The sequence below is a fragment of the Leopardus geoffroyi genome, chromosome B4 (assembly GCF_018350155.1).
Source record: "Leopardus geoffroyi isolate Oge1 chromosome B4, O.geoffroyi_Oge1_pat1.0, whole genome shotgun sequence".
Classification (NCBI taxonomy): Eukaryota; Metazoa; Chordata; class Mammalia; order Carnivora; family Felidae; genus Leopardus; species Leopardus geoffroyi.
The window spans coordinates 97,513,532-97,538,874 of NC_059341.1; the positions used below are offsets into that span (position 1 = coordinate 97,513,532).

Below are 25,343 nucleotides of genomic sequence, written 5' to 3' on the forward strand. Positions count from 1 at the left end.
TCAGTCATACATTTCATACATATTGTTTATTAATTAATTAAAAGAATTATCAAGCACGTAAAATGAGGCCTTTGTTTTGCTAATTTCTATGGAACAAGCCTCATGGTATTATTAGCACGGTGCTGCTGTCTATCAGATTCTTGTGTACACAGTATGCCATCTTTCGTGTAATGATTTCAGTTAGTAGGTGTGGATAAATTTAGGATTTTTTTTGGCACTTAGTTGACCAGTCATGCTTCTGTCAGAAGTGCTGTGTTTATGGAATAGCTCAAAAACACAGCTCCATAACCTCAATGGGACTGTTCATGGTCATAGATACATTTGGAAAATAAAATTTAACACAGTCTTAGAGGATTAGCTAAATGATGGAACGATAAGAACATTTAGCTACCTATTATTATTTTTATATACATGGCCCAAACATGTTTTCTAATAGTTAATTAGACTTATCTGATTATGATAGCCATTTATTTTCATTTAGATTTTGAGTATCTTTCTGTTCAGTCAAGTTCTTCTTTGAGTCCTGTCCCTTCTGTAAGCTTTATAAGTTTGCTTGGAAGACAGGTACTTTATAGAGAAGAATTCTCTTCTTTTGGTTGTAGTGTGGTGGTATGGTGGTATGGTATTTTCAATTAAATATTATTTATTTCCTGGGGTGCCTGGGTGGCTCATTTGGTTAAGTGTCTGACTTCGGTCAGGTCATGATCTCATGGTTCGTGAGTTCAAGCCCCGCATCGGGCTTTCTGCTGTCAGCACAGAGCCTGCATCAGATCCTCTCTCTCTTTCTTCTTTATCACAAAAATAAACAAATATTTCAAAATAAATAAGTAAACATTATTTATTTCCCAAGTTGTCTGATTAAAGATAAGATTAGGTCAAGTGCTCCATGAGGGAAAATTTGGTATTAGTTATATTCTCTTCCTAACTACCCACACGAATGGTCCAATTTGAAGAATCTTAAACATAATACACTATTGCAGATGACTTATTAAAAATAAAAACTCTTTAAATAAAGCTTTGGCTTAGTTTTAAGATAACAAGGAGGTTTCTTGGAATTGTTGGCTTCTTTTGAGAGCTGACAAGCCATATCATTTCCCAGGCTTGAAAATAATTTGGCTTCTCACAACAAAACAACATTTTTCTATTTGTTGCTAAACATTTTGCTGACATTTTTGGGCCCTTCATTGACAAAATATTTCAAGGGATTAATCTATCTTGACTTATTCATGTTTCACTATTTAACAAACATTTATTGGATACTCACTTTTTTTTTTTTTTTGCTAGTTTCTCTACTAGAGACAGGGAATGCACTGATGAGTGTGAAATATCAAATCCTTATAGATCTCTTTTACCAATTTAGTTATTTTCGTCGGAGTAATGTTACTTTACAGTTTCCTAGAATTACGTTCACTTCCTTTTTTCTGCCTATTCCATGGATTAAATTTTTGACTCTTGATGCTTTACTAGTTGTGTGATCTTGTTTCTTTCTTCATCTTCGAAATGTGTATGAAATACCTGTGCTGTTGTTGTCACAGGAAAGTTTCAAGAATAAAAAAAATGTTGTTTTTACTATCATTTTCACCAATATTATTGTTACTCTTAGCTACTTAAGTGTAATGATAATACCTTTATGGTCCAAAAATTATCTTCTCGGGGGAATATTGTGAATCCAATATTAAAAAATAGTAATTACCAGAGGGGAGGTGGGTAGGGGGATGGATGAAATAGGTGATGGGGGTGAGAGAGGGCACATGTCGTCATGAGCACAGGGTGATGTATGGAAGTGTTGAATCACTGTAATGTACACCTGAAATTAATATTACACTGTATGTTAACTAGCTGGAATTAAAATTAAAACTTTAAAAAAGAAAAAAAAATAAACTTCTGTGTAGAATCAGAAACCAAACCAAAGCTATAGGGAAGCCTGCGAGTAGACATGTGCACCCTTGTGTGCTAGTGCATTTGTAGATGTGTGATTTGGTGCATGTCTACACCATGGCTATTGTGGAAATTAGCCACACAATCTCAGCATTGGCCTTAGTGGCTGATGGAAGTGGGTGAATAACATTCTAGGTCAGATCAACATTTGCTACCGTTAAGCAAAGATGATAAGTCTGATTTTCTTGGCTGTAACTAGACTCAAGAACAGAATTTCCATCTGCGTCTACCTCAGTCCTTACTGAATATACTTAAATAGAGTCTCCATTAATTTTGTAAGGATCTCATCACTAGGTTAGCGCTGATGGTTGGTCCAGCAATGAGGTCTGAGTAATGCCCATAATTTATCTCTCTGGTTATACCAGAAGCAGTATTTTATGCCCATTGGGTCTTAGTTGAGTTTGAGAATGGTTTCCAGTGGAGTGCATACAAACAGTTGCTCTATTATTTCCCCTAATTCTGGCGAACGTGGTGTATTGGCTAAGAGCATGGACTATACAGCCAAATTGGCCAGGTTCAGTACCTAGTGCTTTTTTTTTAATTAAAAAATGTTTTAAAATGTTTATGTTTGAGATGGAGACAGAGACAGAGCATGAACAGGGGAGAGGTAGAGAGAGAGGGAGACACAGAATCCGAAGCAGGCTCCAGGCTCTGAGCTGTCAGCACAGAGTCGGACTGGGGGCTGGAACCCACTAACCACAAGATTGTAACCTGAGCCAAAGTCGGATGATCAATCTACTGAGCCACCCAGGCACCCCTCAATACCCAGTTCTTAGGCAAACTTGGGCAAGCCAGTGGACTTTCTATAAAATGAGGATCACAATAGAGTCATTAGTTATTTTGAATAATAATACCATAAAAGTTAGTAGGAGAAAAGAAATTGCCTTCACAAAATACTTTTGAATACATCTATTCCATTTCTGAATGATGCTAGAATGCTAATATTTTAATATTTTTGCACTTTATAAATGAATTGCTAGTTCAGATTTTGCATTCTGAATGGTGAAAATGTTTTTACAAATATCACAATCAAAGTATAAATATTATAGTAGCTTACTTTGAGATCTGGGAATAAATATGGAATTTTCTGAATTGGTTAACTTTCTGAGCCATAAATACCATATGTCTTGAGTTGTTATGGGTTATTAAATCTTTCAAATTTGAAAAAAAGTAATACTTTTCATTTTCATCTAAAATACAGACTTCTTTGATCTGGAATCAAATATAAAGTTTTATCAAGCTAGGTTATTTGATGAACTGACCATTTATACCACTAAATGCTGAAATTAAAGTACAAAAATGTGTAATAAATTTCACTCATCAAGTTAATAAGAATTTTATTACAGAATTAAGGTCATTTGAATTATTATTTAGTTCACAAATTAAAATAACATAAAATGAATTAGCCACTTGGTAACCATGTTAATAACTTTAGGCAGTGATTGGTTTATCCTTGGAATTCTTCCAGACTGAATGGTATAAGAAAGTTTTCATTAGAATTTAAACAGAAAGTGATTCTGTTTAAGATGATTAGTCAGTGTGCGTTTAAAAGATATTCTGAATTACATTTTATCAATCAAATATTATAGTGCCTTGATTAGCATATTATTAATGTGTCTGCAAAATATTACAGAGTCCTTGTGATAGATGCGAGAAACAAATGTGTGGGTATCAGAGAAGATTGGCAAATTTGATTTTACTGAAATGTCTTATCAGTATGTCAAAAAAAAATTAAGCATAGAGATAGAGAAAAGTATTCTTACTGCCAAAATAGAGATAAGATTATGGAAAAAGTTAAAGAAGCTATTGTCTGTCAGAAGTTTAAAGTCTAGGGAAAGGATCCTAAAATGACATGTGAAAGAGCAGGAATTAGTTCATGTTAACTAACAAAGGACAGGAAGTAAATCTCCCTTAGTAAACAATATGCTTCATCAGGTTAGAGACTGTGTATTTTGCCATCATTTCTCAGGATTTAACCCCAAGTATAGCATCTATGAGGTGTTCAATAATAAAAGTCTGGTCAAATTTAACAAAAAAATTACGAAGTGAAGGTCAACAGACCAATCGTGAAAGATTATAACAGTTTCTATATCTATATTAGGAACTCATTCATTGAATTAAAAATGATATTGAGATTTAAAATATATGAGGGACTTCTGGGTGGCTTAGTGGGTTGAGCTTCCAACTCGATTTTGGTTCAGGTCACCACATTATGGTTCATGGGATCAAACCTACTGTCCAGCTCTGTGCTGTCAGCATGGAGCCTGCTTGGGATTCTCTCTCTTCCTCTCTCGCTGCCCTTTCCTCTCTCTCTCTTTCTCTCTCAATAAATAAATAAATAATAAAACATTAAAAAAGTAAAATATATTAAACTGCATTGGATCAGTGTTTGAAGGAAAATAGAGGGAAAGGTGTCAAGAAATCCTAAAAAAAGTGAATGGGAGCTAAACGGTATGAACATTTTAAGAGGGTTATATGAAGCATATGGCATATGGTTATTATTCACAGTGATTTTTTGGGCTGCTAGAATTGGAATGAGCTATGTAATTAGACAACCTGTTCATAATTATTATTGTGATTGACATTATTTGAAGTACATCTTGATTGTTCCATAAGACCCAGGATTATCATAATTAATGAAAACATGAGTGCCTAATTGATGATACCTTCTGCCATATCAATACTGCTCTCCTTTTAAGGTTCTTGAGTAAGTCTGCAGAAGGTTCATAATTTAGTTGTATATAATGCAATAGCACATTTTGTGTTTCATCTTAGCATTTTCCCTTAGCTGTGCCACATTTTGGATGATATGAGACATGACACATTCAACTTGGACATTACAAACAAAACATAAGGCAGCTGAAGGATATAGTCATGGAAGAGACAATTTAACCCACTTTCTCTGTGTTAGTCATGTTTGAGAGTATAGCAGTTCATGGAAACCTGTGCAGGGGGTTATTTGGGGTTATGAGAGGCTTATAAAGTCATTGGAGACAGGCTTATAGAAATATGATTGCTTTTTTAGTTTATGCACTGAATTAGGCATCTTAGAGCATTTGTGGCTTGGTGGGGGATGAAATGTGGTTGATAGGTAAAAGAAATAAGAACATACAGAACGCATTTTAGTTACTTATTATAAAGCTTGTGTGAAATCCCAGAATAATGTTATATCAATAGAAAGCTGCCTGGATTATTAGGTTTATGTACCATTTTCTGTTTAAGGTTATGTAAACAAATACAGAAGTAAAAATTTCAGTATAGTGCTTATTTCATTGTAGGCATTAAAGTGATTATTTTAAAAATTATTCTTCAATGCCTACTATATAGTGTGTTTACACAAGTTTGATTTTTAATAGAAATAATCACTTTAACAAGCTGCATATGAAAATGATTATTAACATCTTTGGCATGTGTATTTTAAACATGAAATTGTAAAATGTTAATTTTTAAGGTACATCCCTAAAGGGAAGCAACATTTATTTTCAATACCTTTTTAGTTTTATTTTCTCTATCTATATGATTTAGGTGTCTATGAAATGTTAGCCAGTTGGCTAAATAATGGCATAATATTGCACAAGTACATTGCACAAGTAACTTTCAACTAAGTAAAGCTTGAAATACTTTTGGACATTTTATAACTTTAAAAAAGTAGGATGACAATATAAAATTACAGAGTAAAATTATTTATGAAAATAATAATTTTAGGAAACTTGGAACCCAAATAATTTCTAATTTTCACAAAAATGGCATCGTGTTATTTGTTTACAAAGATGATAATTGCAAAATTACAGAGATAGTATATTACACAACACCTGATTAATGTTGTCTCTCAATATGTTTACTTCTCTTGTTTGAATTCCTGATCATATTCTTCGGTTTTAACCTTCGCCATGGTTTGAATGAATCACCAAGAACAAGACTGAAAAAACCAAACCGTGCAATGCTGTGCATAGCTATATAGTTTGTTCTAGTCTTGTGTAGCAAGAAACTCAGATTAATAATGCTTTACCTGGCATTTTGTTTAACCTACGAGTTCTTAAAAGTCTTCATCTCATGGTAAAATATATATCCAGAGGGATAGAACATGACACAGTATCCTTATTTCTTCTTATTGATAGATCAAGTGAGGTTGAATCGATGTGGTCATAGACGCTGAAAGCATTTCTACCCATAACTTTATTTCTATTCTCTACTCCCATAGTACTTTATTTATGCAACCAATACTCAACCCATCGGATGATATTAATGATTTGTACACTTGTCTGTCTTCCTTATTGTAATGGGAATTGCTTGGAGGCAGCAGTTGGGTCGCAACTGTGTTTGTCTCCCCAACCTCTAAAGGGACGTCACATGTACAAAGCAAACTAATATTGTGAACATTAGATATTGGAATAAGACACTAATTTAAACAAATGAAAATACTGAAAAAGGAAATGTTTGTGTCTATTTGGTTATCTATACATGCATCCTCATACATGTCTATGTAGGTATTTGTCTGTATTGATGTATAAATCTACATTTAATTCATACATCTTGGAATTCCCAAATAAATGCCTTGTTGATCATCATTGATCGTCACAAAATTGAACTAGATTTTAGAGAAATAAGTGGTACAGTATCTTGTGATCACAAAGATAATGCCCCATATATGTGTCCTTTGTGCATAATTATTCAATATCATCCTATTTTTGTTTCTGGTTGCTCCTCACCCCTAGTCCTCTTTCCACCATTTATTCATAATCTCTCTCAATGTGCATATGATGATGTCACTTTCCAATTTTAGCTTCCTAACCTGACATAGAGGATCCTTGATGAATATGTTCTTGTCAATCTCTCTGTGATAATTGCTAGTCATTTACCCCATTTTCCTTGCTGCCTTCTCTCACAGAAAACTCTGTACTCTCCCAAACAAGCCATTAAATCTCCATGACTTTTCCAAGATACTCCTTTCTGTCCAAAATGCCCTTTTCTGTTGTCTCCGTCTAGAAAACTCAAATCATCCTTAAGGACTCAACGCGGACTTCGGTTCAGAGGCTTTTCCTGCTTTCTCCCCCGGCAGAACAAATCACAGCCTTCTTTGTATAGGCACACCTTATCCTGAACCTACTTCCACTTTTACATACAGCAAATGGTTTTTTAATATTTGTTTTCATCTTTGTCTCTCTTTTTACTACTAGAAAATCGCTGAAGGTCGAATCCATGCCTTTGTATCTTTTTTATCTTCAGAACCAGGCATACCATCTGGGATATAGCAGGTGCTCAATAAATATTTGTAGAACAAATTCTCTTATTTAATCTTCACAACCACATATGTTTACAAATGAAGGTGCTGAAGTCTAAAAATACTGAGTAACTTGCTCAAGGTCACCCAGCTAGCGAATGACAAATGTATTACTTCTGGTGTGGGACACTTTCATTAACTTTGTAGCAGTGTGCCTGTCTTTTCTCCTAGGAACGCCAAAGAGCCATTTGGGTTTACATCCATCCTCCTGGAAAATTGAGTCCTTGTGGCTGCTCTTATACAACCCACTTCTGCCCTGAGAACTGTTTTTCCTGCTCTTTTCATGCCTATGAGCACCTCACCACTGCTTGAATTGGTTCAGGCTTCACTCTCATCTTAGTCTGGTTTGATGTGTTTGACTTTCTTTGATCTTGATTCAGATTGTTCTCTGATTTTTTTTTTCTTTCCTGGTGCCAGAGTCAAAGTGTCCGCCTTATATTGCTTTTTACTGAAATTACTAAGACTTCCTGTAGAAACTTGCTGTCATCCTTACCTTTCAATAGTACTTCGTGTTTTCCCACTCATCACCATGCCGGTGGCTGGACCATGGTTAGATCAGGCATATTCACTGTTACCCCTTTAGAATTTGGCATGTCTGGGCAGAAGCCTTTTTGAGATGTTAAGGAATATAATTTGTCAAGTATATCTAACACTGTGATAAAAATTCTTAATAACTCCCTTTACATATATTACTAGATACTGGTCTATGAAGTGCTAATATTGTAAGAAATAATAAAAAAGAGAAGATTCCTTCTGAGATTTTATTTCTATTTTCATGCAAACTATAATTTATTGCCAAAAGATGTTTAGCGCTTTCTCCTCAGACCCAGGCCTTTCCTTCAAGTTGCCTGTAGCATATTGCTCTTTGGATGTTCGCTCTCATATTACTTGCAACGTGTCACAAAGTGATCTTTTTAGCTTGCCCTACAAAAACAAACTTTATTCCACTACTCCATTTCTTTCAGTAGCTTCCCCCCACCCTTTAAAAATTCCATCAAGTCTAAAAGCTATGTAGTTATCTCTTAATACTTCGTCTCCATCATCCACTAAGGGGACCAGGGCATCAAGGCATCAATGTTGGTTGATTTTTCATTCAAAATATCTCTCAGATACCACAGCCCTTCAGCAGCACCTTGTTCTAATACATCATCACCACATCAGCTCTGAGTACAATAGCCACTTTCTGCCTCTGCAGACCTCAAGCCACCCTGTGTACCACAGATAAGTTAATTTTCCGAAGACACTACTTTTATTATGTTATTACGCCTGCTACTGCCCATTTATTAAGACCAAACTCTTCCACCTGGTAACAGGATTCAGAGTAGCTGTTTTTCATGTTTTCTCTGCCTGGATTTGCCCTTTTTTTAAAAGCTGCTTCCCCCATTCATCTAAGTAACCCTTCATCCTTCAACTACCCACTTTAATGTCACTTCCTCTGTGATGCCTTTTCTGAACTAATTAATCATTTCATCCTTTGTGTTTTATAACATCCATCATATTATAATCCAGTTAGCTGTTTATCTGTCTTTCTGTTACACTTTTGAGTTCTTTAAGGTTAGAAACTAAGTTTGAGTCATATGTTTCTTCCCCAGACACAGCATAATAATTTAATACATATTTGTTAAATGAATGAATGAGCAAAATAATGGAAGTTTTCTTCTTTTCCCATGTCATTCTCTGTTTATTCACATTTTCTTTACCTATATGAAAAACCTTTGCACTGTTCTCCAAAAATTCAAAGGTAATATGTTTTTGAAAACAGTTCAATAGAAAATGATGCATTCAATATTATTTGAACTGTTTAAATGTAGACATGTAAAAACTCCAAGAAGGGTCTATATTAGACTGATAGGATTTATTCTTATTATTAACATTAAACTCATTTACACAGATTTTATAGTTTCATGTTTTACCTTATTGTGCTGCTTTTTGAAAGTGGTAAATTAGTTTGTCATGGTGACCTTAATATATGAACTAGAATAAAAGCTATCTGTTAAATATGCACCATAAATATACTATTCTCTCCACACACACACACACACACACACACACACACACACAATTTTAAAACTCCTTCAAGGATCAGACAAATTCTGGGGCACCTGGGTGGCTCAGTCGGTTAAGCGGCCGACTTCAGCTCAGGTCATGATCTCACGGTCTGTGAGTTCAAGCCCCGCATCGGGCTCTGTGCTGCCAGATTGGAGCCTGGAGCCTGTTTCAGATTCTGTGTCTCCCTCTCTCTGACCCTCCCCTGTTCATGCTCTGTCTCTCCCTGTCTCAAAAATAAATAAAATGTTAGAAAAAAAAAAAAAGGATCAGACAAATTCTACTTCTTCCATTAAACTTTGCATAAATAATTCCATTTTACAGTATTTTTTTTCCTTCAAATTTCCTTTGGCATTTCTAGTCTGTAAGAGAAAACCACTATTTTGTTCACAGAATCCAACTATTTTGTTTGATCTCTTATCTCATATTAGAGCCAGGATTTCTTTAACTTTATTTTGAAATTTTAATGGTCTCAGGTTGGCAGTAGGCAATTAATCAATACTTTGTAATCGTTACTGTTATTATTGTTGTTGAGCATGGGGGGAGAGCACCCCAGCAGGGGACTGACAAGCTAAGATCATTTTTTAATTTTAAAGTGACACAAGTTTTTATAAAGAAATTAGCACCGTCTCTCCTGGAAACTCTTTGTAGTTTTGTTAAATTGGATTTGCCTCTGGCTAGAATTTTCTTTTCTCCTCCTCAGTTTAAGGTGTTCTCTCTTCCAAGTTTGGTGAGTGTTCGTCTGCCAAGCTTTTCTTTTTTATTTTTTTCTCCTCCCTTTTAATCTCCTTTAATGTCTTTTTTTTCCCTCAGTTATACAATATCATTCTCTCCAACAATGTAGAAAATGAACGTTTTGCTAACGATTCAACATTGTTAAATTTAAACACTGTTTCTTGAAATTCTACTGAGGAGTCAAAGGTTTGTTTTTGTTTTCCTCCAGAAGCGTGAAGCAACATATTACGTATAACTTGTATTTCCTTAAATAAGAGAGTTTCATTTTAGAAATTTACCTTAGGTTTCACTTTACTAATTACTTGCTTTATATCATTATTTGTAATTAATTTGTAACTATTTGTAATTAATTGCTTTATATCATTTAAAATCATATTGCTAGCCAAAGAAGATATGTGTACTGAATTTTCATATTGATCAATATATGTTTATTGGTGCTAAATAGTATAAATTAGGATTCAGATAAAACACTATTTTAAGTTCATTTTACACTATGGTTTCCATCAGATGTTTGAGTTCCATAATGGAGTGGGCAACCACTATTTAAAGAGTTGAATATTTTTTCTTCGGAATGGAAATCATATCTTCAACTGGTATTTCTTATAAATAAAAGTGTTCATCAGTGAAGTTGAGGTATAGTGATATATTCCATGATCCCGCCCATTAATTCCAACCTCAAATAGTTTTAATGTGTGTTTTTAAATTGAGTAAGAGTAACAAGATTGCATATCTGCTTAAAAGTAACATTAACATTTTTATTTTGGAAATACATGATTTTCTCTTACTCTCTCAATCTAGGCTTTCTGTCTGAGATCTTATCTTTATTTTATAGTGGTCCTAAAATAAACTACCAATCATTTTATTTTAAAATTTTATATTAAAATTTTTAGAAAATTATTTGAGAGAGAGAGAGAGAGTGTCAACAGGGGAGGGGCAGAGAGAGAGGGGGACACAGAATCCGAAGCAGGCTCCAGGTTCTGAGCTGTCAGCACAGAGCCCATCGTGGGGCTCAAACTCACTGTGAGATCATAACCTGAGTGAAGTGGGACACCTAACTGACTGAGCTACCCAGGAACCCCATTAAAATTGTAAATCATAAAGCCCAACTTCACTCTCCTTAATTTTGTCTTGAATTAGGAACTTAATTTGAGAAGAAATACAGTATCAGTTTATGTCATATTGTCAATTCATTGTAAGTTTGAACTTCTCACCATTGGCTCTTGGGGGCTGAAGCAGACTTCTGGGAGCAGTTCAGTCCCAATTCAGTTTGATGGAGTATAGACCATTGACGAGAAAATCTCAGACCAAAAAAGGGCTGAAGAAATTAGATCTATGGTCCACAGACTATAAAAATAAGCTATTAGAAATAAACCTTATAGTATGTAGTTGGCTGGAGAATTAATTAAATTATTGATTAAATATACTAAATCATTGAACAAATGATGATGAACTAAGATGCTTCTTTAGAAGCAGATTTAAAGAGCACACACATATATGCCTAGTTAACTATTCCTTTTTTTAATCATATTTATTCTCCATTTCTATTTTTTTTTTAAATCCAAGATTGGTGTAATCTCAGCTTGACATTACAACTCGCTCAGAAATAACATGCGGTTCATCTGCCGGCTCAAAGTAGGAGGCTCCAGGAGTGAGTTCAGAATTAGCTATAGCAATTTAAGTGTTGCAGTCTTTAATATCTGTAATGATACTCCTCAGGTCCCAACTATCTGGGGGCTATTTAGCCTTGTTATCGCTTCCAATTTCTTTTTTTTTCCCTCCTCCCTCAGTGAAGGCAGGAGGCCAGGAGAACTAATAGCTGCCAGCATTTTTGTTAACAAAACCCAAGCTGTTTCTCTAAAGCAAGCTTCTTAAAACAAAAGCAACAGAGAAGTACTTTTCCTTTACAGTTTATTTCTAATATAACAAATCAGCTTTTATCAGAGCAAATACAAAGGCCTCAACATCACACCGAATAGAAATCTTATGATTTTCTTTGTTTTCACCACTTTATAGTAATGGGTTGTTAATACCTATTGATCTCCACTTTATGTTCATTATCCTGAATTCACATTCATGTCTACGAATATAGTTTATGTCAATATGCCTTTTGTTATTTGTTGTGGTTTCCTGAAATTCTTTCACAGAATAAATGTAGTGGTGGTGGTGGTGGTGGTGTGTGTGTGTGTGTGTGTGTGTAGGTGAGTGTGTTAGAGCGAAAATTACATGGGAGGGGAGGTTTGGGGAAGGAAAAGTGGGAGGATGAGAGAGAGAGAGAGAGTGTGTGTTGCTCAGATGGTTCTACAAATAAACGGTGTAAATAGCAAAATAGCACTGGAACCCTGAGATTTAGTTATTATTCTCATATTGAACTTCACTAAAAAGGTTATTTAGGACTGAAACTGCAGTCTTCATCCTGTAGAACACATAAACAAGCTTAGTCTATTTCATTTATGTGCCCACTGTCTGAATTTGCTTTAACCCCTGTTAAGGAACAGTCCATTGTTTTTTAATCTATTTAGGGCCCATTGTAGCCCATTGATTTTGTTTCACGTTGTGCTCAAATCAACCACTCTCATTTTAGAGTAATTGAAGAGGCATTTTATTCACTGGGTTCTCTTTGAAGTTCAGTCTTACCATGTAGGCTGATGAGCATCGTCTGTTAAGTAACACACGTTCTGTTCATGTTGTCACACACATTCTGTCATAACCATGAATCACCTATGATATTGCCACATCTACTGTATTGCAGGAAAAACAGAGGTTTCTGACGGATGTTCTGCATGAAGTGATGCTGCTTGACGGCTTGGCCAGTTCCCATCCAGTATCACAGGAAGTGCTACAGGCAACAGATATTGACAGGGTGTTTGACTGGATCGCCTATAAAAAGGTGGGAATAGATAAGACCCAAATGCCACGAATTGGATATCTCCTGAGGTAGCCAAACTATTTCATGCTAGATTTATTCTTCTCTTCTTCCTGGCAGATAGAAATGGACTGAGGTAGAAAATGGAGTAACTAGGTTCATGTCATTTTATGAGTTAGGGTTTTGCTTTATAAATCAGTGAAATGGAGATGAATGTTTGCCAAATAGTGCATAGAAATGTTGGAAGTATTAATGAATAAATGTTTGGAGACTCAATATGAAATTTCTGTACAAATGGTGTTGTGTAAATGTCAGTTTTTATTATTACTAACAAGAGAGCTGACCTATATAGTGACAAATTCTTTGTCATCAGTGCTCCTTAAATAGTTGCTTATTTTGGGTTGGCTGATGCAAATCGGTGTAGGCAGTGACATAGGCATTTTATAAACATTATTTAAGGAAATTTAGGGAATTAAACATCTCTCTTGGATAATAATCATGATAAATGAAATTTTAAAGACTAGACTATGACTGACAAAGATTTTGGACCAACGACTCGACACAGAAATAAGATAGACTTTGAACTTTTTCCCATTGTTAACGTGGATTAAAATTTTTCCTTTTATCTCTATCCCTTAGTTCTAATTTAACATGAGCATGTACATCTCTGTTTAATACTCAGTAGCCACTTAGTAATTGTTAAGATAGTGTTAAAGTCTAGTTCATCTTTGGTGTAGATTGAATTGCATTTACTGGGATTGCCACATAGTTTATTGATTCAATAATGTTTAAAATTTTTAAAAACTGTTGTTAATATTTTTCCTGAAATATTCCTATTTACAACTAGAAGTCATATAGTGATTGATCAGATGATCAAATCAGATGATTTGTACATTAATTTGGATATTCTATTTTGCCCTCAGGAAATTACTAGCTCAATGATTATTAGTTAATATTATATGCTACAATATGTAAAGATAAAAATTGTGTTAGAAAATGTTTTTTCAAGTCACTGATCATTTCATTGGCTATAAAGGGGTTTTTGATGATTTGGAAAAATAAGCAGAAGTATAGAACCGTTTTTAAAATATATATTAATTTATTGATGTAAAATATCAAAATTTAGAATATATATTAATTTTTATATATGAGGTTTTGGGGGCCATATTTTGTTGGATGTACATTCAGTTTCTTCAACTGTATTTATTCCTAAAATATAGTGCAGAAGATATGATTCTTCCCTTCTTCTTGGCATATGGAAATGGGCTGTGAATTAGAAAACATAGAAAAATATTATTAAGATAGCTTGAGATGAGTTTGGAGACTTGTCTGGACTTAATTTCTACCTGCTACTGATTCTTTAAAACTATGTGTAAATGCCAATTTTACTTCCACATTAATAACGATCAAGAAAATATTATCTTGGTTAAATACATTTAGATGTATTTATACATAGATAACATCTATTCCAGATTCCATATATTTGAGAATTTGAAATGTTTTTAAGAAGTTTAAGAATCAAAACAGTAGGAAAAAATATATATAATGATTATTATTTTACCCTTTCCACAGTTTGGTACAGAGTCTTGCCAACCTATAAAGGTGAGAAATGAGCAGACTGTGCCACGGTGTTTAAGAACACCATCATAAAGGGTACTGGCTGACTTGCCTCTAGCCATGTATCTTTTTTTTTTTTAACTTTGTTGAGGAATAATTGACAAAAGTAATTGTATATATTTAAAGCGCAGGGTGTGAGGTTTTGATATAAATATACATTATGGAATGATTACCATGATTAAGATTATGAACATATCTACCACCTCACATGGTTAACTCTTTTGCCTGTTTGTGTATGTGGTGAGAATGCCAAAGATATACTCTCAGCAACTTTCAAGTATATGGTATTATGTTATTAACTATAGCAACCATGCCATACATTAGATCATGAGAATTTATTATAACTGAAAATTTGTACCCTTTGACCCACATCACCCCATTTCCTCCTTCCCTGAGCCCTTGTCTACCACCATTCTATTCTCTGTTTCTATGAAATCGACCCTTTTTTTTTTTCCCTAAGATTTCACAAATAAGTAATACCTTATAGCATTTACCATTCTGTCTGGCTTTTTTTACTTAGCATAATGCCCTCCATGTTTATCAATGTGGTTGCAAATGGCAGGATTTCTCTCTTTTTTTAATGGCTGAATCATATATATATATATATATATATATATATATATATATACACACACACACATATATATATATGTAATATATATCACATTTAAAATATGTAACATTTTCTTTATCAATTTATCCATTGGAAGACATTTATATTATTTCTGTATCTTGGCTATTGTGAATTAAAGCTGAAAGGAACATGGACATGCAGATATCTCTTTGAGATACTGATTTCATTTCCTTTGGATGTATACCCAAGAGATATATTGCTAGATCTTATGGTAATTCTATTTTTAACTTCCTGAGAAACTTCCATATTGTTTTCCATCATGTTTATACCAGTTTACATTCCCACCACCACTGTGTAAGGGTTATCTTTTCTCCTTGTCCTTGCTAGCATTTGTTATTTCTTATCTTTTTTTTTTTTTTTTAAAGTAACCTCCATGCCCAACATAGGGCTTGAACTCACAACTCTGAGATCAAGAGTTGCTCACAGTCTCACCAAATGAGCCAGCCAGGTGCCCCCCTATGTCTTATCTTTTTTTTTTTAATTTTTAAAATATTTATTCATTTTTTGAGACTCACGCAGACACACACACACACACACACACAGAGTACGAGTGTGGGAGGGGCAGAGAGAGAGGGAGACACAGAATCTGAAACAGGCTCTAGGCTCTGAGCTGTCAACACAGAGCCCAACATGGAGCTCAAACCCATAAGCCATAAGATCATGACCTGAGCCGAAGTCAGACACCCAACGCCCAACGAAATGAGGTACCCAGGCGCCCCTTATCTTTTTGAAAGTAGCCATTTTAACAGTTATTTAGTGTCTCATTGTGGTTTTGATATGTATTTCCCTGATAAATGGTGATATTGAACACCTTTTGATATGGACCATTTGGCCAAATTGAATATCTTTGGAGAAAATATTTATTCAGGTCCTTCGCCCATTTTTAATTAGACTACTTGTTGGGATTTTTTTTTGTATGAGTTCTTTATAAGTTTTGTGTATGTTTTTATATTTTATAATTATGTATTTTGCAAATATTTTCTTCCATTTTGTAGGTTGCCTTTTCAATTTATTGTTTCCTTTTTTGTGCCAAAGCTTTTAGTTTGATATAGTCTCATTTGTTTATTTTGTTTCTGTTGCCTGTGCTTTTGGTATCTTATCTAAGAATTCATTGCTAAAATTAATGCTAAGGATTTTTCTCTTATGATTTCTTCTAGGAGTTTTATGGTTTCAGGTCTTACATTGGAATACTTGATCCATTTTTAGTTGATTTTTGTGAGTGGTATAAGATAGGGGTCCAATCTGATTATTTTGCATAGGGATATCCAGTTTTCCCAAGACCATTTGTTAAAGAGACTGTCATTTCCTCATTGTGTGTTCTTAGTGATCTTGTCACAAATTAGTTGACCACATGTGATTGGATTTATATCTTGACTCTCTGTTCTTTCTGCTCTACTAGTTCTATGTAGCTGTTTTTGTTTTTGTTTTGCCATTATCATATGGTTTTGTCACTATAGCTTTGTGTAATATAGCTTGAATCAGAAAGTGAGAGTCCTCCAGCTTTGTTCTCTCTCAGGATTGTTTTGGCTATCTGGGGTCTATAAGATAGTTTTGTTTTGTTTTGTTTTGTTTTGTTTTCTGTGAAAAATGCATTGGAACTTTGATAGCGATTACACTGCATCTGTACAGCACTTTGACTAGTATGGAGATTCTCACAGTATTAATTCTTCCAATCCAAGATCACAGGATATCTTTTCATTTATTTCTGTCTTCAGTCTCTTTCATCAATGTCTTATGGTTCTCAGTGTACAAGTCTTTCACCTAATTGGTTAACTGTATTCCTAAGTATTTTATGGCCTTTGATGCTACTGTAAATAGCATAGGATTGCTTTTTAAATTTCTCTTTTAGATAGTTCAGTGTTAGTGTGTAGAAATACAAGTGATTTGTGTATGTAAAATTTGGATCTTGCAAATTTACTGAATTAATGTATTAGTTGCAACAGCTTTTGGGGGAATCTTTAGGGGTTTCTATATATGAGATATCATCTACACAGAGAAATAATTTTACTTCTTCCTTTTCTGATTTGGATATCTTGTATTTCTTGTTCTTGCTTAGTTGCTATGGCAATGGCTAGTATTTCCAGTTCTATTTTGGATAGAAATGGTGAGAGTGGGCATCCTTGTCTTTTCCTGATCTTGGAGGAAAGGCTTTTAACCTTTCACCACTTAGTATGATGTTAGCTAGGGGCTTGTCTTCCTATCTATGTATCTTTATGCTATGTATCTTTCAGTGCTATTACCACTGAAAATTCTGTTTTCCTGTGTGTTTTTAAGTGATGATAGATATGCTGTTTTTCAAAGAAGATTTCACAAGAAAAAAATTTAACAACTATACTAAGGTATAATTAAAATACAATAAACTATACATGTTAAAAAGTACAATTTGATATGTTCTGACATATGTATACAGTGAAAGCATCACCACGACCCAGTTACTGAACATATCCATCAAATATTTTCTTGTGCCTCTTTGTAATCACTTTTCCATCTCTCCTCTCTACTCCATTGATCAACTTTTTCACTACAGATTAAATTGCATTTCTAGAGTTTTATATAGATGAAATAATATGTATGTACTCTTTTTTGGTCTGCTTTCTTTCATTCAACATAATGATTTTGAGATATATTCATGTTGTAGAATACATGGACATAGTACAATTTCTTCATTCTCTTGAATATTTGGGTTGTTTATAGTTTGGGGCTGTTACAAATAAAGCTGCTATGAACATTTGTGTGCCAGTCTTGTATGTATATTCACTTTTGTTTCTCTTGGGTAAATACCTAAAGGCGGAATGTCCATGTGATATGGTAGGTATGTTCAATGTTTTAAGACTGCTGAACTGTTTTCCAATATAGTTGTACCATTGAAACATAGTATATTCCCTCCAAACATGTATCAAACTTCTGCTTTCTCCACATCTTCACCAATACAAACATGGTATAATCAATTCTTTTAATTTTAGATATTGTAATGTTATCTCACTGTAGTTGTAAATTATGTTTCCCTAACAGCTATTGATGTTGACAAGTTTTTCATTTGATATTTTTCCTCCTATACCTTCATTAGTGAAAGGTTAGTTCAAATCCTTTGCCCATTTTTTTTTTAAATTTGATTGTTTGTTTTCTTATTATTAAGTTTTGGGGATTCTTCATATACTTTGAACACAGATATAAGATATATGATATGCAAATACTATTTTTCCCAGTTTGTCACCTGACCCTTATGTTTATAATAGCATCTTTCTGAAAACTAAAGATTTTAGTTTTGATTAAGTATACTTTATCATGTTTTTCTTCAATTGATGGTATTATCAGTGTAACATTTAAATTTTTTTAAATTTTACGTTTATTTATTTTTGAGAGAGAGAGAGAGGCAGACTGCAAGTGGGGGAGGGACAGAGAGACAAAGAAACACAGAATCCTAAGCAGGCTCCAGGCTCTGAGCTGTCAGCACAGAGCCCGACTCAGGTCTCTCCCACAAACCGTGAGATCATGACCTGAGTTGAAGTTGGACGCTTAACCAACTAGGCCACCCAGGCACCCCATCAGTGTAATATTTTAAAGATCTTTGACCAACTCAAGGTCAGGAAAGTTTTTCCTTTTTTTTCCTCTATAAGTTGTATAGTTTTAGGTTTATATTTAGATCTATAACCTATTTTCAGCTTATTTTTGTATTGGTGTGAAGTTTGAATCAAATATTTTTCTTTTTCTTTTTTTGCGTAGAGATACTTAATTTTTGAAGAAATATTTCTTAAAAGCCCTAGTGTTTTCACATTGAATTGCCATTTCACATTGGTTAAAAGTCAGTGAACTATAGATGCATGGGTCTATTTCTGGACTATTTATTTTGTTCTCTCAAGAATATGTTTGTCTATGTTGGTGCCAACACCATACAACCTTGATGACCGCAGTTTTATGATAAACTTTGAATTAAGGTTGTTAATCCTCTAACTTTCTTCTACATTTTTGAAGGTCTTTTGACTATTCTTGATACTTTGAATTTCCATGTGAATTTTAGAATGAGTTTTTCAATTTCTATAAAAACTCTCTGGGAATTGCAGGGATTGCATTGCATTTATAAGGCAATTTGGGAGAACTGACACCTTAGCAATACTAAGTGACCCATGAACACAGTATACCTTTCCATTCATTTAGGTTCTCTTTGTTTTTTCTCAGTAGTGTAGTTTTCAGTGAATAGATCTTTTATAACTATTTTCGGATTTGTTTCTAAGTATTTCACATCTATACGCTATTGTAATTGATATTCGTTTTAATTCCCATTTCTGCTTTTTTTGCTCTATATAGAAATACAATTGATTTTTGTATGTTTACCTTGTGCAATGTTAAATAGAAGCAATGAGAGCAGACATCCTTGTATTGTTCCTGATATTAGGAGCAATGCATTCAGTCTTTCACCATTAGATATGATGTTTCCTCTAAAGTTTTATAAATACTCTTTATCAGATTGAAGAAATTGTATTGTATTCCTGAATTGCTGAGAGTTTTAATCCAAAATTGATGCTGATTGCATCAAATGCCTTTTCCCCATCAATTAAGATGGTCATTTTTATTTTATTTTATTTTTTAATTTTTTAAATTATTTTTAATGTTTATTTCTGAGACAGAGAGAGACAGAGCCTGAGTGGGGGAGGGGCAGAGAGAGAGGGGGACACAGAATCCGAAGCAGGCTCCAGGCTCTGAGCTGTCAGCACAGAGCCCAACGCTGGGCTCGAACTCACGGACCGTGACATCATGACCTGAGCCGAAGTCGGACGCTGAACCGACTGAGCCACCCAGGCACCCCTTATTTTATGTTTTAATTTGTTAATATGTTGAATTATGTTGAGTGAGTTTTAATGTTAGACTATCATTGCATTCCTGGGACAAATATCATTTGGTCATAATGTATTTTTAAAAATATATTGTTGAATTCAATTTACTAAGAAAATGTTTACAAATTTTGCATCTATGTTCATGACAGGTATCAGTGCGTAATTTTGTTTCCCTGTAACATCTTTTTCTGGTTTTGTTATCACTATAATGCTAGCCTCATAAAGGGAAACTATTGCCTTCTTTTCAATTTTCTGGGAGAATTTATGTAGAATTATATTCTTTTTGTTTTGTTTTGTTTTGTTTTGTTTTGTTTGTTAAATATGTGGTAGAATTTACCAGTACAGCAATCTGGGCCTGGAATTCCTTCATGGGAAGATTTTTAGCTAGTAACTTAATTTTGATAATATTAGCAGATTCGGGTTATTTACGCTTCTTTAAAAAAATTTTTTTTAATGTTTATTTATTTTTGAGAAAGAGACAGACAGAGCGTGAGTGAGGGAGGGGCAGAGAGAGAGGAAGACACAGAATTTGAAGCAGGATCCAGGCTCTGAGCTGTGAGCACAGAGCCTGACATGGGGCTGGAACTCACCAGCTGTGAGATCACAACTGAGCCGAAGTAGGCTGCCCAACTAACTGAGCCACCCAGGTGCCCCTATTTATGCTTCTTGACTAAGCTTTGTAGTTTGTATCTTTTCAAGGATTTGGCTCATTTTATCTAAGAAGTTTCATTTATTGGCATCAAGTTGTATATGATATTTTCTCTCATTATCCTTTTAATAACCAGAGAATCTTTAATAATATCACCTCTCTAACTCCAGATATTGTTAATTTTTGTCTTATTCTTACTGTTCTGATTAGTATAGCTAGAAGTTTATACATTTTATTTTCAAAATTTCAGCTTTTGGCTTAATTGATTCTTACTCTTACTTTCTATGTTATAGGTTTCCTAATTATTACTATTTTCTTCTTTCTTCCTTTTTTTAAAATGTTTATTTATTTTTGAGAGAGAGAGGGAGACAGCACGAGCATGGGAAGGGCCGAGAGAGAGGGAGACACAAAATCTGAAAGAGGCTCCTGGCTCTGAGCTTTCAGTGCAGAGCCCAACATGGGCTTGAACCCACAAACCGTGAGATCATGACCTGAGCTGAAGTCAGACGCTTGACTGACTGAGCCACCCAGGCACCCCTCTTTTTTCTGGTTTCTTTAGGTGCAAGTTTAGGTCATTAATTGAAGGCCTTTTTTTTCTGTTCTAATTCAGATGTTTATCCCATAAATTTTCTCTAGCTAATGGATGCCTCAGATTTTGATACATGGAGGTTTCATTTTCATCCACTTTAAGATACTTTCTAATTTCCTATTTGATTTGTTAGTTGCCCCATGGGTTATTTAAAGTGTGTTATTTAGTTTACATGTATTTGAAGATTTTCCAGAAATAGTTTCTGTTCTTTATTTCTTATTTAATTCTACTGTGATCAGTAAAACATATTCTGTATGACTTGAATTTTCTTAGTTATCAAGGCTTGTTTTATGGCCCAGGATTCGGTGTCTGTTGGTAAATGTACCATATGCACTTCAAAAGAATGTGTATTCCACCGTCGTTGACTGGAATATTTTATAAATGTTAGGTAAAGTTGGTTGATAGAGTTGTTCAAATCTGTTCTATCCATATTGATTTTCTGTCTACTTGTTCATCTTGCTTTCTTGATGGGCCCTTATTGTTTGGATTCACCCGCATTATGCTAAAATCAAAGTCTAAAAATGTAGTGAAAAATAGTGGCATATCTGAAAAATAATCTTCAAGTGTAAATGTGGAAAAATAAAGATTAGAATTTGGTAGAAATCGGGGCGCCTGGGTGGCTCAGTCGGTTAAGCCTCCGACTTCAGCTCAGGTCATGATCTCGCGGTCCGTGAGTTCAAGCCCCGCGTCAGGCTCTGTGCTGACAGCTCAGAGCCTGGAGCCTGTTTCAGATTCTGTGTCTCCCTCTCTGTGACCCTCCCCCATTCATGCTCTCTCTCTGTCTCAAAAATAAATAAACGTTAAAAAAAAAAAAAAAAAAAAAGAATTTGGTAGAAATCTCAGGGACTTCATTTTGAGAATCTCTGTATCAGGCCTTGATGTACACTTCATGTCTTAGACTAGTTCTCTGATTTGGCTTTTCTCAGGTTCTTCCTATCAGGTAAGTTTGTAGATGGATAACATGAAATAACCAATTTAACTTTATAGATGGAATAGGTAAATCATGTCATTCGGGGATGTATGACAGGTAACAGAGATAATTTTACAAGCTATAAATAAGATTAACTGCTAGTATTTGTTGCATGCTTACTTGGGGCCAGGCACTGTGCCAAAGTCTTTGTATCTATTAACTCATCGAATTCTCATAATCTCCTTATGGGGGGATGTTATTTTCATGATTCTCATTTTAAAGATGAGGACATTGACTTGTGGGCAATCTAAGGATATGTTTCCCAGGAACTCAAGTTCCAGAGCCATTGTTCTTAACCACTACCATATTTTTATCAACAAGTTTGGCTAGAACATTCATTCCAAAGTAATTTGATAAGCTTCTGCTTATGTTCCAGGCACTGTGTGCTGAGTACTAGGGAAATGATCAATAAGACATAAAGAAGAGACAGGATATAAATAAGCCAGTGCAATAACATATGAGTATTAATAGCAATATATCCATTTTAAATGTGGACAACTAACTCAAACCATATTTAAGGATAAAAAGGAATTCATTGACTAAAAATCTATCAAGTATGAGATGTAGTCATAGCTTTAAGAATGGTTGGCTCCACGTATTTTAACAATGTCATCAGCTTCTTGGCTCTTCACCTGTATCTGACTTAATTTCTGAATTATTCTAGAGGGGTGACCCCAAAGAAATCTAGGCTGATAGGGTCCTCAACTTTGTGATCCTAAGAAGCCCAGAGAAGGAGCAAACTTATTTCATCACAACGGAATCTCTATTTCCACAAAGGGTATAATTTTTTTCTGATTAGGTAATAGATCACCACTGACCAATCCCCAAGTCCAAGGGAAGAACAATTCCTATGAATATTCTAACTAGCTAGCATGGGTCATGAGCTCATCCTTTGGCAGGAGAGATAGACCACATTAAAAAAAAAAGATATGTAGGAAAAAGTAATGGATGCCAACCTCAGAGTCTTAGGTGTTATGATAGACATATGTACAATATATAGTTGCAGGGGGAAAGGGGAGGGGAGTGACAAAAAAGCAAAAAAGGACCATTCTGTAGAGGAGGTTTAGGAAAGGAGCACCCTGATGTTCCTTGATTGAGTGGAACATCAGGTTCAACATGGTTATAGAATAGTGAGGGTTTAGGGTAATAGGCAGGCTGAGGAGATGAGCAGGTAAGAACTTGGAGGACCTCTTATGTGATACTAAAAAGTTTGAACTTTATCCAGCAGGTCAAGAGAAACCAATGAAGAATATCAAGCAGAGGAATAACATAATTAAAATTGTACTTTGTAAAGAATATTCCTGTAGGTGTGGAAGAGATTAAAATAATATTAAAAGCAATATGATAGATTGAGACATTTTAGAAAAGATTGTAGTGACTAGAGCTGTAATATATAGAATTTATTTTTTGTGTGGTAGTATGTAATACTTAATAGAAACGTTTTGCTGCTACTTTTCTGTGTTCCTCCCTGAAGATCCCTGTTACCAAACAGCATTAACCTCTGCCAACAATCAACCTCTCATTGCATCAGTGCTTCATTGGCTTATCATGTCTTGTAATTATTTCCTTAATAATTATTGAAATTATTCCCACTTCTGTTTTTTGTTATTCTTCCTTCATAGCAATTTCATTATACTTTAAATAACTTTTTGATGTAGTGGTGTATTATAGGGGTAGAGAAGATTATACAGAAATGAAGGTTAGGAACCAACAGACCCAATACTAATTTGTGTAGATTTGAATTTAAGAACTGAGTGATTTTGAATAAATACTGAGTGATGTTCAGTATGGATTGTCTCAAGGCCAGGATTAAAAGAAAAACTCTTAAAATTACATGCATATTTTTAGGATGGGAAGAAAAAAAGTGATAGCTAGTCTGTTAAAAAATTACATTCCAGTGAAATAACAATTTTCCATTTTAAGTGTAATTGAAAAAGAAGATGCTTTTATCCTAACATACAATGGAAACAGGAAAATACTGTCCATAGATAGAAAGACTGGGAAAGATGGATTGAGATAGTCTCTTTGCTCTAAAAGCACAAAGGGAAATAAGAATCAATGACCCAATAACCTGGATGATGAAAGTGTGCGAATGCTCATTAAATTTACATATGATGCCACATTGAAATGAATTGCTACAAGCTTGGGAGAGAGGAAGAGATTTCCAAATGACTTAAGCAAATTTAAAGAGAATCCTTTACAAACAAGAACATTTTTGAACAATTATTATACCAAGGCTGATGTATTTTACGAAAATTTCCTGTATGGCTAAAGAGGAAAATGTATACAATTTCTGTAATTTTTAGAAGTGAATACAAAAAGCCAACCAGCCATTTGCATCTATTGTCTTTTCTGATAACAGGTTTCCCACTCATAGCAGTATGTCAACCAGGTCACGATTAGGACACCAAGAGAGCACAGTCCAGCTCTACAAACAGAACGGGTCATTTCTTTCGAAGAAAAAAAAAAAGATAGCCTCTTCCTTCAAGAATATAACCCAGTAGTAGACATAAGACCTATGAAATTAAGACAGCAGTTATACTAAGAGTAACAGTAAAGCATATCTGTCATTTAATGAGCACTGACTATCTATGAGGCATTGTGTGAAATGCTTTGCATGTGTTATCATCTTTATTCCTAACAGAACACTTGGATGTAGGCATTTTCAACCCATTTTACTGATGAAACTGAAAGTTAAGAAAGGAAGTGATTTCCGTAGGGCCAGACATCTAGCAAGTGAACAAGCCAAGGGTTTAAAGTCAGACCTATAAAACTTTTTACAAATAAACATATTTGAAGGCAGGTTATGATATGATCCGTCTCAGTGGATGGCAACTTCCAGTTCTCAGGCCATCTTCAATCCTCTTTTTTTCTCATCCTATTTGTCAGGAAATCTTGTCTCTGCTGTCAGAGTATTTCCAGTATTTATTCTTTCTTGTATCCCCCAACTTCATCTATTACTACTGTCCCTTCACTCAGGCTATTCCTGCTCCACCAACTCTTGTTTTCCCTAAATCCAACTAACCCCCCTCCCACACTAGGGTGTTTGCGCTGGCTGTTCCCTCGGTAGAGGATGATGTTCCTTCAGCTGTCATATTGGTTCTAACTTGTTCTCCTTCAGGCCTTTACTTAAATGTCACTTTCTTGGAGAGGCCACTTGTTTCAAGTGGTAAGTGACACTTTTTTTTT

General features: G+C 34.5%; 1 protein-coding gene across 1 annotated transcript in view; it reads left to right on the plus strand.

Annotated features, from left to right (window-relative positions):
• The window catches only part of TRHDE (thyrotropin releasing hormone degrading enzyme), a 391,992-nt gene that overhangs the window by 214,424 nt on the left and 152,225 nt on the right, over positions 1–25,343 (plus strand). Inside the window, exon 6 of the mRNA XM_045466621.1 lies at positions 12,750–12,887. Within this exon, the coding sequence (XP_045322577.1) occupies positions 12,750–12,887 (138 nt within the window). The remainder of the gene's footprint in view (positions 1–12,749; positions 12,888–25,343) is intronic.